This window comes from Anser anser (genome assembly GCF_964211835.1).
Source record: "Anser anser genome assembly, chromosome: 10".
In the NCBI taxonomy this organism is placed as follows: domain Eukaryota; kingdom Metazoa; phylum Chordata; class Aves; order Anseriformes; family Anatidae; genus Anser; species Anser anser.
The window spans coordinates 11,866,972-11,881,732 of record NC_139730.1 but is presented as its reverse complement, the minus strand read 5'-3'; the positions used below and the strand labels follow the sequence as shown (position 1 = coordinate 11,881,732).

Here is a 14,761-nt window from a genome sequence, read left to right as displayed (position 1 = left end):
GTGCAGCGCCTTGCATTTGTCCAAATGCTGGAAATCAAGAGAAGCAAGTTATGGCAGGTGTCGTGATGAGCAGGGGGGTGATGTGCCAAGACAGCATTGGTGAGACATGAGGATGAGCTGCAGAACAGAATTTAATCTGGTGCAGAAGGTGGCTGGGAGAAAGGCAGTCACATCTGTGTAAAATCAGTGGGCAAAGCAGCAGGGAAAGCATTGTGTTGGGGTGGATTGATTCTGGTCTCCTTCATGTCTGCGATTTTTTAAGTGCCCTTGTAGTGACATACCTGACCAAACTGATGCATGTAGCATGTAGCTCTGTGTGCTCGCATGCCCTCTTCTCTGGTGCCTTGCTCTCAAGGCAATCACATCGTGGTGTTTGCTCTGCTGTATCTAGAAATCTAGTAAAAATCTGCAATGACATTTTAAAGTGTTCTTTTACTTGCATTCAGCATCTGAAATTCAATCTGTTTTCAAGTCAGCCAGAATGTGAATTTTAATAGGTGCAGAAAGGTCAAAATATTGCTGCATTATCTCAAGGCACGCAGAGGAATTCAGAGGAGGGATCAATACAGCATTTGTTGTGTTGGCAGTGCTGTGCGCCAGCCAGCCTTCCCTGGGAATAGCTGCAGCTAAAATAATTCTCAGAAATGTGCATCAGGGCTTGGAAATTGGTACAAGACACATGCACGAGCATGTGGTAATATTAGAAAGCAGCATTTCAGTTAAAAATCATTTTCTAAGGAAGTCTGGCTTGTTTTTCTACTTTTCTTTTTCTTTTTGAGAAGTGAGTCATTTTTAGAAAGTCTCCATGCATAGATCTGGGTAAGATTAAGTAATTTAATATATATATATATATGTATGTATATCTGTGTATATATAATACGCAGAATGCACATCTGTATATATATATATTAAGCTTAGTCTAGTCTAATGGTATGCTGGTTAAAATAAATGTCTGCAGAGTTTAAGTCATACATAATTAATACATACATGGGGGGGCTGAAGTGAGGATGTCTTCCTGAAACCCATTCATCGTTCCAAGGAAATGTGGAAAAGCACCAGGGTGCAGGATTGAGATTCCTATATATTTTCCAGCACATAAAAATTACAGAGCTCTGAACACCATGAAGATTCCCCCTTTCTCCTGTGCAGCAAAGCAGAGCCTTCAAATAGCAAATATGCTTTCTGACATTCCCCAGCAGTGACTTGACAACGTAGGAGCTGTGCCTACAACACATCCTCTTTTATTTAAATGAATGAAACCATATTTAAGTCGGAGGCAGTGTGCTGACTTCTGGCGTTACTGCCTGCTTCTCCTTTTAGAAAAATGCTGGGCGCTCCAGCCCTAATTTCATTTAACACTCGTAAGGGAGAAGTATTTTCTCTAGAGACCAGCCTGGTGCAAGCCTGCCACATAGCTTTTTATCAAGAGCACGCTAATAAAATTGCAGAGCATGCAACTGGGTCACAGACAGGAAATACAAATGTTTCCTATCATGGGGTTTTTGTTTTGTTTTGTTTTTCAGATAAATGCTGCCTTGTGGCTAATGCCTGGACAGGGAGCTTGCAGCTGCGCTGTCTCGTATTGATTTTAACCATGCCTTAAGTTACGCTGCGCTATGGGCAAAATAGCGCTGAGTCATTGCTGCCTGTATTTAGTGGACACTGATGGCTTTCTTGGTAAAAAAACTAAACGGAAGGACAGGGATTTGTACAGGCTTCCCTGTTACCCGGCTTTCAGGTGTTTTTCCCTGGCAAAAGGAGGCTGCCCTTGCTTGCGCAGGGCGATGCAGAAATGACGAATCGCACCCTGCAAGGCTGAGTCCCAGCAGTGCGAGAGCATGAGCCAAGGAGGTTTTGCGGACAGCGGACAAAGGAGCAGGGCAGGGAGTTAATCCGTGGACCCTGCCTGTGCCTTACGGATTCCCGATGCTCCCGATGCTCGGGGCAGGCCAGATGGCGGCAGGGGGCATGCGGCGGGGGGACCATCTGCCACGCACGGTGTGGCGGTGGCTGCCGATGGGACGGAAACACCGCGCTCTGCTGCAATTCCCAGCACCACCCATGTACGTCGCTGCTGGTTATTTCTTAATAGAAATTGATTTTTTTTTTCCAATCTACCTTCCGCAAAAGACACCCAGAGGCAGAAATCCAGGAACACGCCCACCCCCGCTGAGGTCTGCGGCATCGCAGCCTCCCTGGGATGGGAGCGGGGGGGCTGTTTGGTGTTTGGCATAACCGGGGGCTCAGCTGCACCACACGTGTGTGCTTCACCAGTTCCTCTTCCCCAGATGCTGCATGCAGATAAACATTTATTAACATGAAAGGCTTCCCATAAGGGTGGCTTTAAAATGATCAGAAGTAGAATAAAAGGCTTTCTGCAAGCCAGTCTGTAGACAACATGCATCTTGCTAATATTATGCACTTGTGCACACAGGTTTATGACCATGTATATTCATAAATTTGTAGCTGCATATAGTAAATACACAACAGAATACCCTTTAAATAACTGAGTTTTAGATGCTATTAAAATCGGGTCATTGCTGTGAGTAATCAACTCCGGAGCACGTTATTAATACCACATCAGTAAAGTGCTCTGCAATTAGAGACATCCAAAGCATTTACAGGGCACATAAAAAAAATAAAATGCAGAATGCAGTCAAGGAGTTGGTCCAGCCGCAGAATGACTCAGTGACTGTGTGTGCTCTGATCTAAGGCGGTCAATGCGTTGTTATTTCAGAGAGCTTGTGCTTTGTTGCGTTTTTGCAAGTCGGAGGCATAACTTGGGATGACATCCCACTGAAGGGGTTGTATGAAGCAGTGATACCAATACCAATTCACTTTCATGGTCTACGCTTTTAATAATTGCACAGAAATTAAGGGAAATGAAAATGCCATGAAATCTCAGTGTCAGAAATGGGAAGCTGGCAAAACCTTGATTCTCGGTGATCACAGCTGTATTTTTCAGCAGACAAGTATGGCCAGGAATATGCCAGCTTTGAAACTACTTTCATGTCAAAGCAGCCTATGAAGTTTTTAGGGTTTGCAACTTTAAAAATCATTGTAAATCCAGTTATTTGGCAGAATGAGAGTTCAATCAGGAAGAACAGGGCAGGCAAGCTCTAGAAAGCGGTTATTTCGGCAAGCAGTCAGGTTGACTTCCTGTTCCAGAACTATCATTAAGAGAATTTCTTTCTAGGCCAGTAATGATGTTCTCAGAATTAAAAAGTGGAATAATTTTTGACAGCTGAAAATTCTCTTTGTCTTTTAAAGACATCAGCAACCATTGGGTACAAAAGGGTTAGGTCATTATCTTGGAGCACCCACTCAATACCTGTACGTGGCTTACTGGTGCGGAGCAGGAGGTGACTTTGGGATCCAGTGGCAGATTCAGAAATGTCAAACTGGGGGTCTCAAAATACATTTCTGCCCAGTGTACTGCTGTGAGTGCCGTCCTGGCTTCTGCAGGAGCCCTGAACAAACAGGGTTGTATTTCCCTGTTGCTAATTTGTTGGGTACAAAGACAAAAGCAGCCAAGTTGTAGCACATCTGAGATGCTTGTTTCAGAGAACAATTTCCTATCTGCCTGGTTTACTCATCAGCTGTTCAAAATTCTGTTTTCTGACATAAGTGCCTGGTTTTTCATTATTCTTTATGTTCCCTTCTCTGTTTCCCGACTGAAGATGTCTCTCCTCTATTGCAGGCATCGCTCAACAAGCTGATGGAGACTCTTGGCCAGGCAGAGCCTTATTTTGTCAAGTGCATTCGATCCAATGCTGAAAAGGTAAACCCTGACCTGTAAGATCCGTGCTGTGAAGGGTGTGATTGCAAAACCCGCTCTCGGTGTTTGTTTGTGCGTAACTGATTCCTTCTGTCACTGTTTGGAGATAACAACCCAAACTTGTAATGTTTTGGAAATAGAGATCCTTCTGCAGCATAGCTACTGGGTTTGGAAGCAAATAGTGAAATTGACTAGAGTTGGTCTTTAGTTCCTGATCTCCTGTTTAAAATAATTTTAAAAATATTTTGTAAGTGTGTAATTGAAAAAAAAAAAAAGAAATCAAAGCTCAAAATCAAGTTGGATTTATAAGGTATTTGTACCTTAGTAATGGAAAGCATGGACATTATCACTTGGGTGTAGGATCGCTCTTGATAAAGTGCACTGTCTTTTCTTGTAATAGAAGCACCTAGATGAAAAATCTTTAGTAAACCAATCTGACTCCTCTGAAGCTTCTGCCACCTGTAATAGAAATTTACAGATTTGTGAATTCATTTGTGCCCCTACTGAACTCTAATGCTTTTTTTTTTTTTAATTATTTGTAAAAGCACATTTTTTTCAGAATAATCCATGTTGTTCAGGCTGATTCAGAGATAAAGCCAAATTCGAGAAATATGATGTAGAGACTCATTTGTCTCATGGGATAAGGATCCTTAATTTAAAAACAAGGCTGTAGAAACATTTTTTTTTACATTAGTCCTTTGGAGTCTTATCCAGACATTTAAAAATACGAGGTGAAGCTTTATGCCGAGCAGATTGTTTCATTACGCACAATCTTACCTTACTCATTGGCTATGCCGTTGAGGGGATCTTTTTTATTCAGTTCAGCAGATCCATAAAACCTTTGTGGTAGCTTTCCATCTAATTAGATGTTTGAAAGTCTCCATCTGATGGCTCTTCGGAAACACAGAGGATTCAACCCTGGTGGTATTAGTGTGGTTCCTGGAAACCCACATTCCCTCTCAACATCGTTGCCAACGTGCATGTGATGCAGATGTGTTAGATGTGCTGAAACCATTGACCCATTTGCATGTTTAGAAGTTTCACCAAGTGCTTGGGGTTCAAGGAAATATTGGCTGTAAATATTTTTCTCTTCCAGCTGCCCCTGCGGTTCAGCGATAGCCTGGTGCTCAGACAGCTGCGGTACACGGGCATGCTGGAGACTGTTCGGATTCGCCAGTCAGGATACAGCTGCAAGTACTCTTTCCAGGTTGGCTAAACATTTTCAGTCTTTCACCACTTTTATCATCACTATCACAGTTGTCTGAGTGTTGCTAGCTTGCAAGTATATTTGTGTTTTACAAAGTAATGAATTTATGGCTTGTGCAAGGCAGTGGATGTAATCGGATGGCATTGGGAAGGGAGTAGTCATGGGCTGTTTTGCTACGCCTGAGTTATTGCAAGCTGCTCTAGAACAAAGGCTACAAGTCCTTCTGCAGATAACTTTATGGTTTTTGAACAAAAGCAGTATTTTTTTCATAATGCATGCAGTATTTTTTCATAATGTATGCAAAATCACTTAGACAAATCTATATCCCTTCAGAGTGATAATGAGAAGTTCAGACTAATGATGGCTGATCCCTGTCTGAGCTGTAACAGGCCAGGTCAACAAAATGTAAGAGTTAAGATATGGGTTCCTTTAGATCAATATTAAAAGCTTTATGAATGTTTTGTAGGAGACACCTCCTCAGTGTGACCCAGACAAGTGACAAAGTCCCTTCTCTTACGTTTAAGCCTACCGTTGGCCATTGAGCTGCTTTTCGATGCTCGTTTCCTTTGTTTCTTTGGGAGCAGCATTCTCCCTGTTGTTTTGCCACTGGCTGCATCCCATCAGGAGGCTGATGGGGATCCTCTAAATCACTCAGGAGTTAGCCAGCTTCTCTTTTTTTTGCTTTTCCATATTTTTGCCAGCTTTTGTGCACATGTCAGTTCTTTCATGATTTGCTGTTGCTGATTTGTTTCCTGCTGGCAGCTCCTTTCAGCCAGATGTCATGTCCGTGCAGCAGCTGTTAAGAAAGGAGGACTGCTTAGGGTTTTTTTTTTGCCATAAGAATGAATCCCAACCTTACTTGGGAGGATCACTCATCTGATACCTCTGCTCTCTGAGTCCTCACAGCAGCAACGATTGAAGCAACCTCTTTCTTGTGATGTATTGCAGATTCTGGTAACTCCCTTTTGTAGTGGCCATTCCTGAGAATTTGTAGCATTTTTGCTCAAAATGACCTCTGCAGATTGTGCAGAGTCTCTCCTCCCACACTGAAAGACGTTTGAATGTTCCTGGGCCTCTGCTTTGATGTGTTTTCCATGCAATTTTGAACCACAAATGGAGGAAACTTGGTGTTTTCCAGTCCATAAAATGCTATCTGTCCTTCTGCTCCTTGACAGATCTTTTTTCATGTGCCCAGTGGCGCAAATCCAAGTTACTTATGCAAAAAGGTGACACAGCAGTACCTATCCCATTTAATCCAATCTTGTGGGTTTTTTTTTCTTCAGGATTTTGTGAATCATTTCCATGTCCTTCTGCCACAAGGAATCAGCCCGTCTAAGCACAATATCCATGATTTCTTCAGGAAAATAAAACTCAATCCAGACAATTACCAAGTTGGAAGAACCATGGTAAATGTTTATCTGTTTAAGATAAAGATATGCCTGCATTTGTGCACAGTTATATTAACATCTTCATATATGTTTTTAACTAATGAAACTATTTTTTATTCTGTTTGCAAGAAGCCAATGACTTAATTGATGCTTTGAATATTGTTAACACAAAATAGTGAGGAACATTGTTGTTTTCTTCTGACCAAGTCACAGTGGTCAGGTTATAACAAGATAGCCTTACAAACTCATCTGTGTGCAGACAAATGATTGTTGTTATCATTTTGTCTCCCCAGAGGGGAAGGCAAAGGCTTTGTAATTCATGACTGATGTGTTTTTTTTTCCAGGTTTTTGTGAAGGAGCGAGAGCGGCAGCTTCTGCAGGACCTGCTCCATCAGGAGGTACTGCGCAGGATCACACTGCTGCAGCGCTGGTTCCGCAGCATGCTCTGCAGGAGGCAGTTCCTGAGCTTAAGGCAAGCAGCAGTAATCATACAGGTAGGTGGTGGTGCCTAATTTCATCACAAATTACAGTCTGTAAGTCCTGTAGATACAGCTCTGGCTGTAGCTGGTGTATCTGAGGCATAAAATCAGTTCCCCTCTCCTAGGAAGGAGCTTACCATCAGAGTTTGACTCCTAGAAGAGTGGTAATTCGGGCATGGGAGAGACAGAGCTGGAAAGCTTGCATAGAGGCAGGTGCTCTCCATTTCCCAAATCATTCATGTTTCAAGGAGCTGCCTGCTGTGTTTGCAGAGATTCTGGCGTAGTTATCAGAGCCGAAAGCAAGGCGAACCTTCCCCAGACCCCCTGGTACTCAGCAAAGCCGCAGTTGTGCTCCAGACCCACTGGCGAGGCTTCGTGGAGAGGCGGAGGTTTCTGCAGATGCAGTTTGCTGCTCACCTCATCCAGAGCTGCTGGCGGGAGCACTCGAAGCGGAGGCACGATGCAGCCACCAGCATCCAGGCAGCCTGGCGAGGGCACTGCGCAAAGCGGCTTTACAGAGTCAGCAGAAGCAAAATCATCAGTTTGCAAGCAGCATGCAGAGGATATCTAGCACGACAAAGGTAACATTGATCTTAAAATAAATGAATAAAGAAAAGTAAAGAAGTGCTTTCTGATAGTGCCCAATGGGGAGAAGTATGGTTGATGTGAATTCTGGCACTGCTGAGACCACTGTAACTTACAGATGATGGTGTCCCTTCATAGCATCGTTGACACTGTCCTGACCTGCCCTGATCCTTCACTTGTCCACGCTTTCTAACAGAGGAGTTCAGTTAGCTGCACATCCTACTCTAAGAATAAGCAGAGCCTATTTCAGGTTAGAGCACGTAGGCAGTAGAAAGCCGAGGACATAAATACTTGTGAGTTGTTTTTTTTCTTGGCAGCAGCACCAGTTTAAGTAGCCTATTTTTAACTCAGATTGGCTGCCAATCTGGTTGCTGCACTGTCTCACAGACAATCAGTCAGCAAGTGGGGTGAGGGCAGAAGCAGGGACAGGAGTTACTCGAGCCAGCTGCTGTGAGGAGAAAAACATTTGCAGCCATGCCTTGGCTCGCTGGCTGTAGGGCAGGTCTTGGTTCACTCTCAGGAAGCACTGCCTGTAAGGTGTGGAATGACTGACAAAGAATTGGGAGCTGGAAATAGTTCTTAGTGCAGGGTATGAGTGCCTGTTAGCTGTGCCAGAGGCATCCCAGGCATGATGGTGAAGATGAGGAAGCCAAGGTGATGCAATGTGTTACGGTTTCCTGGCTTACAAACTGTCTACACCAGGGATGAAGTCTGGAACTGCTGTCATTGGCACAGGAGAAGCTTTCAGGTGTGTTGGTGCAATTCTTGAGTAGCTGAGATTGCAAAAGAGAAGACTGAAAGTGCACTTGGTGCATTGACCATGAACTTGCGTCATCTTGCACCTGACTGGCGAGGAGGATTTTTCGAGATGCTGATGGTGGTGAGATGATGGTGATGAGATGCCTCCAGTGTGGTGCCTTGGAACAATGTGAATGGGCACGGGGTTACAATGTACTGCTTTTCTGCTTTCTTGCAGGTTTAGAGCTTTGAAAGAGCAGAGGTTAAAAGAGATGCAGCTGGAGAATGGCCTGTCAATTAGCGAAGAGGATGGACTGGAGGCAGATGGTGCTTTGGAAATTAAGGGCTCTGACCCATCCAAGTGGGAGGATGGCTCGTTTGAAGAGAGAGTGAGAGCTGTAGAGGAACATAAATCACTGATGGAGAATAATCGGGTGAATCATGTGGATCCACTGGACACTTCTGCAAATTTATTGTACAAAAGGCACGAGAGAGCCAGTAGCCAGAGTGGTATGGACACTGAAGAGGAAGTAATTGTGAGAGAGAGACCCAAGTCACTGGAGGATCTTAACCAGAAGAAAGTCGTTCGTGCAAAAAGGGAAAGCCGGAGAATGCGTGAGCTGGAACAGGCAAAATTCAGCTTGGAATTGCTTAAGGTCCGGTCCACCGGAGGGCTGTCGCCTTCAGAAGAGCGACGGTGGTCTACCGAGCTGGTATCAGAGGCACTTCATTCCCCTCAGGGAACCCCGGAGAGTGAAAGCTCTCAAGGGAGCTTAGAGATGTTAAGCTGTGAAGATACCCCAAGTAAACTCGTTTCCTTAGTTTTAGATGAGCAAGATGTGCAGTCGTTTTCCCCTGAGACTCAGGACTCCGTGCCTAGCAGTCCCCAGCCCAATCTGCAGGACAAGTCTTTCTGCACAGCTGATGTGAACAGCAATTTATCCAGTTGCAGAAGGATGCTTTCAGACTCTGAGCTGCCCGATAACCACACTGCAAAGGAGCATGTGGTCTGTGACCCCCAGAATTACCAATACAAGATGCATCCAAGAGAAACTTTCCTTTCTAGTAACCTACCTACTTTCTACATTCCACCACAGGACAACATGAAGGTAAAGCAGTCACTGGTGGAGAATAACTTGAGGAATAAAGCAGTGGAAAGAGAGGAGAAAACAGTTACGTTCTCAGAGATCAGGAAGGACTCTGAGCAAGACCAGGGCAAAGCCTTGGGAAGGGAGGAAGGAGAAAAGTCTTCTGCCAAGAGAGAGGAACGTGGGACAGCTGCTGCGACACAGACCCATTCTCCAGACTCCGTCATCAAGAGACTGGAGAAGCTCAATGTGGAGAAGGAAGAGCGACAAAAGCAACTTCAGCTGCAAAATGAGAGGGAGATGATGGAGCAGATCCGTCAGCAGAAGGAAATTCTGGAGAGACAGCGCAAAGCCTTCGAGCAGCTTGAGAAGCAAGGCCGTGTGGAGGCTTTGCAGAGGGCTGAGCTGAGCAGAACGAAGGACCCCACTTTGAAACCATCCAAAAAACCAGACAGCCGGCCTCAGTCAGCCCTCATCCTGCACCCCCAGGGCACAACCACAGCTGGAACGCCAACCTCATCAGTGGACATCAAAGGTCTCACCGTTGGGAACAGGGGAGGCTCTCCAGCCCATGGTGCTGCCAAAGACAGACCTGTCAGCATGTTCATGGAGCGAAGGGAGGGTCCGGCGGGGACGGCGCTGGAGTCACGTTGCAGCTCCAGGCTGGCTCCGGACCCCAGGGATGTCCCGGGCAGCCCCTTCTCTAGGACAGAGCGCCTCCGGCAGCCCCGAGTGCCACACCAGGCCACCGAGGAGACGAGGGCAAGCACCCTGTTCTTCACACCGAAAGATAATCCCTTCGGCCTCCAGTGAGTAAAAATATGATGGGCTTTCCGTGTAGGCCTTTGTTGGGTAAAATAGTCTCTGGCAGAATGTGGTTTCTGGAGATTGAAAAAAAACAACCCAACTATTGAAACAGACCAGTGTCAGGTTTTATGATCTTAAAGCAGTGAGTGGGCAGAAATCAGGGGACAAAGAAAAAGAGCTTGAAATGCTATTTCTAAGTTTCCTGTGTGTTGGGCATTATATAAGCCAGGGGAGATATTCATAGCTATTAGCAGGTGAAAGGCGTTAATAGCAAGAGAGAGTTGACACTTGTTTCATTTACCCTAAGTATGAACAGTGATACGGGTTTCTTTTGAAAGGTAAAAAATTAAGAGGAAAAAAAAAAAAACAACAAAGCATTTTTGGGTGGCCAGAGCAGGAATGACTAGACAAGTCAGAATATTTCAGGATTTTTCTTGGTAATTGTAGAATTAAAATAATCAGCAAAGGTGATTATACAATTGCTGAGAAAAAGCAGCAACTGTCCAAAGGGAGTTTAGGATGTGGATGCACTTTGCCACTGTATCACTTGCATAAAAAGTTATACATATAATGGGTTTAGCAGTCTTTAACAGTCGATGAAAATACTCCTTTGTCCCCAATAGAGCCAGCAGCATCCCATGAGCAGGAAGGCAGTGAAGGGCTTTATGGAGCCCTCACTCATGGGCATGGTAGAGTTTTGTTCAGAAATGATGGCAGAAAGAGTGAGCTGAGCAAAGAGCAAGTTAAATGGGAATGTTTTTGAATGCTGTGTTAGATGCAAAGTGAGGATGCTCTCCTTCTGAGCCAGTTTAGTTGAAATCTGCAGGAGGTCCTGGAGAATTGCTTTGAAAGTGAGTATTTGAGAACAGTCTTCTCCCCACGCTCCTTTCAGTTTCTTTTCCTGGCTTGTTCATGCACAGAACAAGCAAGAGGAAAAGGAAAAATATATCAAAAATCCTCATCTTTAGTTTGCCCGGAACTTAAAAAATTTTAATGCTGCAACAGAGCAATCACATTTCAGAGTACAGAACTGGAAAGATACCATCAGTAACCACCATGAAGGGTAGAGTGCAGCTCTGGCAAAAAGAAATTCATATCTTCTTGTCCTTTGGTATTAAGTCAAATCCTGAAGAATTTGAAGCAGTTCTGAAAACCTGTGACCTCAAACAGTGATTTGTTCTTGATTGCTTGGGCTGCATACTTCTGCGTTGCTGAGAGCTGGGCTGGCGCAGTGGGAAAGCTTTTAGAGAAAATGAAACATCTCTGTTTTGTTGCCTTTCAGCAGGGAAGCAAGTCATCAATGCCTTCCCAAGGGTGAGCTAACTAGGAAGCCATTTAAGATGCCTGGGTCTGGCAGAGGGGAGGTAAGTTGCAGCTTTCTTATTTTCTCTTTTAATTGAAAAGGGGAAAAAAATCCCAAACCTTTATTCTGCCAGCTTTCCCTCAAGTGCTTTGGAGAAGTATAAAGCACAAGGGTTGCACAGGGTTCTTGGGGATGGGGGGGATGTCACACTAAGGCAACTTTCACACCTTGTCTTGAAAAAAGCCCCCATAGCATTTATGGATAGCAGCACAGAATTGCTCTGGATGAAAAGGATCTTGCAGTCCTGATGGCAAACACTGTAGTACGCAGTCTTGTCTTGTTTGCTTTAATGTCCATTTTAGTAACATCCATTATTGTCCCATTTTCTCTGTGCTGTCTTGGCTTTTGTTTTCCTGGTTGTTTTTGCACTACATGTAATAGTGTGTGTCCTCTGTGGAGTGCAGTGTTACTCAGCGATGTTGTAAGGCTGTACTTGAGCTACGCTGTGATGCCAAACACTGGTAGAATCTCCTTTTATAGAATCTCCTTTTATTTTTAAAACCTTTTTTTTTGTTGTTGTTATGTTTTATCATTTGGTCAAGCAGGTTCCCAGACCGACCCATAAAAAGAAAGCCCGCATGGCGCGGACGCGCTCCGATTTCTTGACTAGAGGTACTTTTGCTGATGGGGAGGGGGATACGGAGGAAGATGATTACGATGGCAATTTTGAGTTCCTTCTCTCCTCTGACCAACCTCCTCATCCTGAGACAGGGCCTGCAGCCCGGCTCGGGCAGGCCTGTTACAGTGACTCCGAAATGGTAATTTTCCAACTTGTTGGGGCTGGAAAAAAAAAGGGAGCAAGCAGATCTGCGGGAGCATTTCTTTGCTAACCTTAGCTGCACGGATCCTACACTGCTTCTTCTCCCACTCACACGGATGTTGTAGATGGGTAAACTCAGAGAACACAGCAGAAATGAGTACAAAACATAAAGGGAAATTATTTGAATTTCTGTCAGCCATGGGGATGTTTGCTGGCATGATTTGAGAGTAGCTTCCATGGTTTCCATAGGTTTTATGTAGCATTGCAACTCATCGCACAGCTACCTTGTTTGTTTTTTTAACTAGGATTTTTAACTAGGATTACCTCCATTACAAAGTCCCACTAGGATCCTTTGGCTCTAGCAAAATTATCTACAGAAATGCATAGAAAAGATCAAGGCAAACACTGGACAAAAAAGTAACAGAGAACAAAGAAAACAATATGAACCTTGCACCTCCTATAACTTTTGATTTGGTATCCTTACCTAGGGTATCTGATGATTATTCAGTCCTCAATTATTGGAGTAATACTGGCAGATATTGTCTTTGAGAAACAAAAACCTGTAAATTGGGCAATAAAACATAGCGTGATTTAAAAAAAAAAAGAGAAAAAGCATGTTAGTGGTTTTGTTCAGGAGAGATGGCAGCCTGGATAAGCTGTGTTCAGAAAACCATGAACTGAGAGGTTTCAGGAGTGGAAGAGGACAGTGACTTCCACCTCTCTCCCAGTTTTTCTGCGGCAGGAGGTGGCAGAGGTGTCCACGTAGATGTGCGGATAAACCCAAGGCAGTGTCTTGTGCCATAAGTGCTCACATTGCCACAGATCCAGCAAATACCTCGTGTGATCCTAAAATCTGCCTTTGCAAGAAAGTCAGATGGCTAAGGAGGGCTTTTCATGACTTTTCTGTTAGCAGTTTTTATTATAAACAACACGTTTTTCCTCACTGGGAAGGGGCAGAGTTTCACAAATTCCCTGAATTTTTAAGGTTACTCATGATAAATTTTCAAGGGTTTTGAGCCAGGAATACTTCAAGTGCTGTCTGGCAGAAACATGGTTGAAAGACGTGGCTCTTTGAACTGAACTCACTTGGCTGTGCTTTAGTTCATCTCCCTGTTTTTATAACAGGAAAGGGAGAATTTTACAGAGGAGTAATATCAGGACCAGCTTTTATTTTTTGTCCCCTATTTGACGAGAAGTCAGCTTAAATAAACTTGCACATGAAAATGCAGTGCCTCCTATCCTGCACCTTTACATTCACTTGAGGCACGCATTTGAAGACACAATGAGAAAGAAAATGTTCAACTTCCTTACACTAAAGAACCAAAGACTCTCCATTAAGATGGGAAAAAAGATAGATAGGGAGGAACAGGAAGCCAAATCTGGAGGTGTAGGTCCAAATCCACCTGCGGACCTGTAGGAAAGCCGCGCTTGCCCGGAGTGTCCCTCTGTAAATGCTCGGTGCGTGCAGCCAGGAGCCCGAGGGAGCCTTGGCAAGAAGGCAACAAACTTTTCCTTGATTGATGCAAAATGCCAGCATTTTCATCTGGACTTCCTTCTGCCGCAGTCTCGCTTCCTGGTCTAATGGCACATGGACCTGGTCCCTGGAAATGCTGGAAGGAGCAGCTCAAAAGCGTGGCGAGAGTCCTGGGCTTTGCCATGCTGTGTTCCTGGAGGCTACCCTGTTACAAAGCCCTAGTCTTTTAGCTGTAGAAGTCTTTTCCACTGGCAATCTCTGCTGAGACGCAAAAGGTGCTGGGCTAACGCTTGGGAAACTCCATCCTTGGGAGGGACCTGGCTCATCCCACTCATTAGAGATGCTCCTGGGCCTCTGCTCACTTTGTTCAACAGCTCTCACTGCATGCAAGTAGTAGTAGGTGCCAACTGTATCGTCTCTCCTCCTGTATCCCTCTTCTCTGCGCTCCATCACTAGCTCTAACTGGTGGTCAGGCTTAGCCAGCGGTTTCGCCTTGACGCAACCCCTTGTGCGGTTGAGTTCTGCTTTCTAGCAAACGCTGCTCGTAAAGTTGTGTGCCCAGTGGTATCGTATGTCTGTATGTCTTGACCACATGTACAGTGTTTCCGTCTGTATTCTGTATTGCAGGTTTGGGACCAGCTCTTTGGCTTGTGGCTTCTTTGTGTCAGGATCGCCACACCCGTAGGGCAGAGCTCTTTAAAGCAGCAAAATCCAGCTGCTTATTCATATTTATTAGCAGAGCCTGCTCGGGTGTTGCAAATGATGAAGCAGCCTATAACAGGGCAGTACTGGTGCATGTTGGTTTGGGTTCAAGTAGGTGAATGTGTGTGTAGCCATATCCCTCATGTCTTGTGATGCTCACATGAAGACGCACCAGGCAGTTGTCACGCGCAGGCTGGTTGCCCTCCTAGTGAATAGTTTATTCATAGGGTTCCTGCCCCCAGCTACAACTTTCCAAAAAGCCCCTTTTGATGTGCTGCCCAATGGCCGAGGGCTGCTGGATACACAACAAAGATCAAGTGTGACTTTGTGAAGTTAAGCATGTGATGAGACTCCTCGCTGGTGCGAACCCGGCTGTTTTACCCATTGGTTTC

The 14,761-nt window shown here is 44.7% G+C and overlaps 1 protein-coding gene across 15 annotated transcripts in view; it reads left to right on the top strand.

Moving 5' to 3' along the window:
* The window catches only part of MYO9A (myosin IXA), a 188,244-nt gene that overhangs the window by 150,882 nt on the left and 22,601 nt on the right, over positions 1-14,761 (top strand). For 5 of the 15 annotated variants that reach the window (XM_083850482.1, XM_083850479.1, XM_083850478.1 and 2 more), the window contains 8 exons: positions 3,701-3,781; positions 4,875-4,985; positions 6,269-6,391; positions 6,718-6,867; positions 7,123-7,433; positions 8,414-10,072; positions 11,356-11,434; positions 11,979-12,191. In XM_083850482.1, the coding sequence (XP_083706608.1) occupies positions 3,701-3,781; positions 4,875-4,985; positions 6,269-6,391; positions 6,718-6,867; positions 7,123-7,433; positions 8,414-10,072; positions 11,356-11,434; positions 11,979-12,191 (2,727 nt within the window). Of the gene's footprint in view, positions 1-3,700; positions 3,782-4,874; positions 4,986-6,268; positions 6,392-6,717; positions 6,868-7,122; positions 7,434-8,413; positions 10,073-11,352; positions 11,435-11,975; positions 12,192-14,761 lie in introns of all 15 variants that reach the window. The other 10 variants (XM_083850488.1, XM_083850490.1, XM_083850487.1 and 7 more) reach the window with 5 other exon arrangements.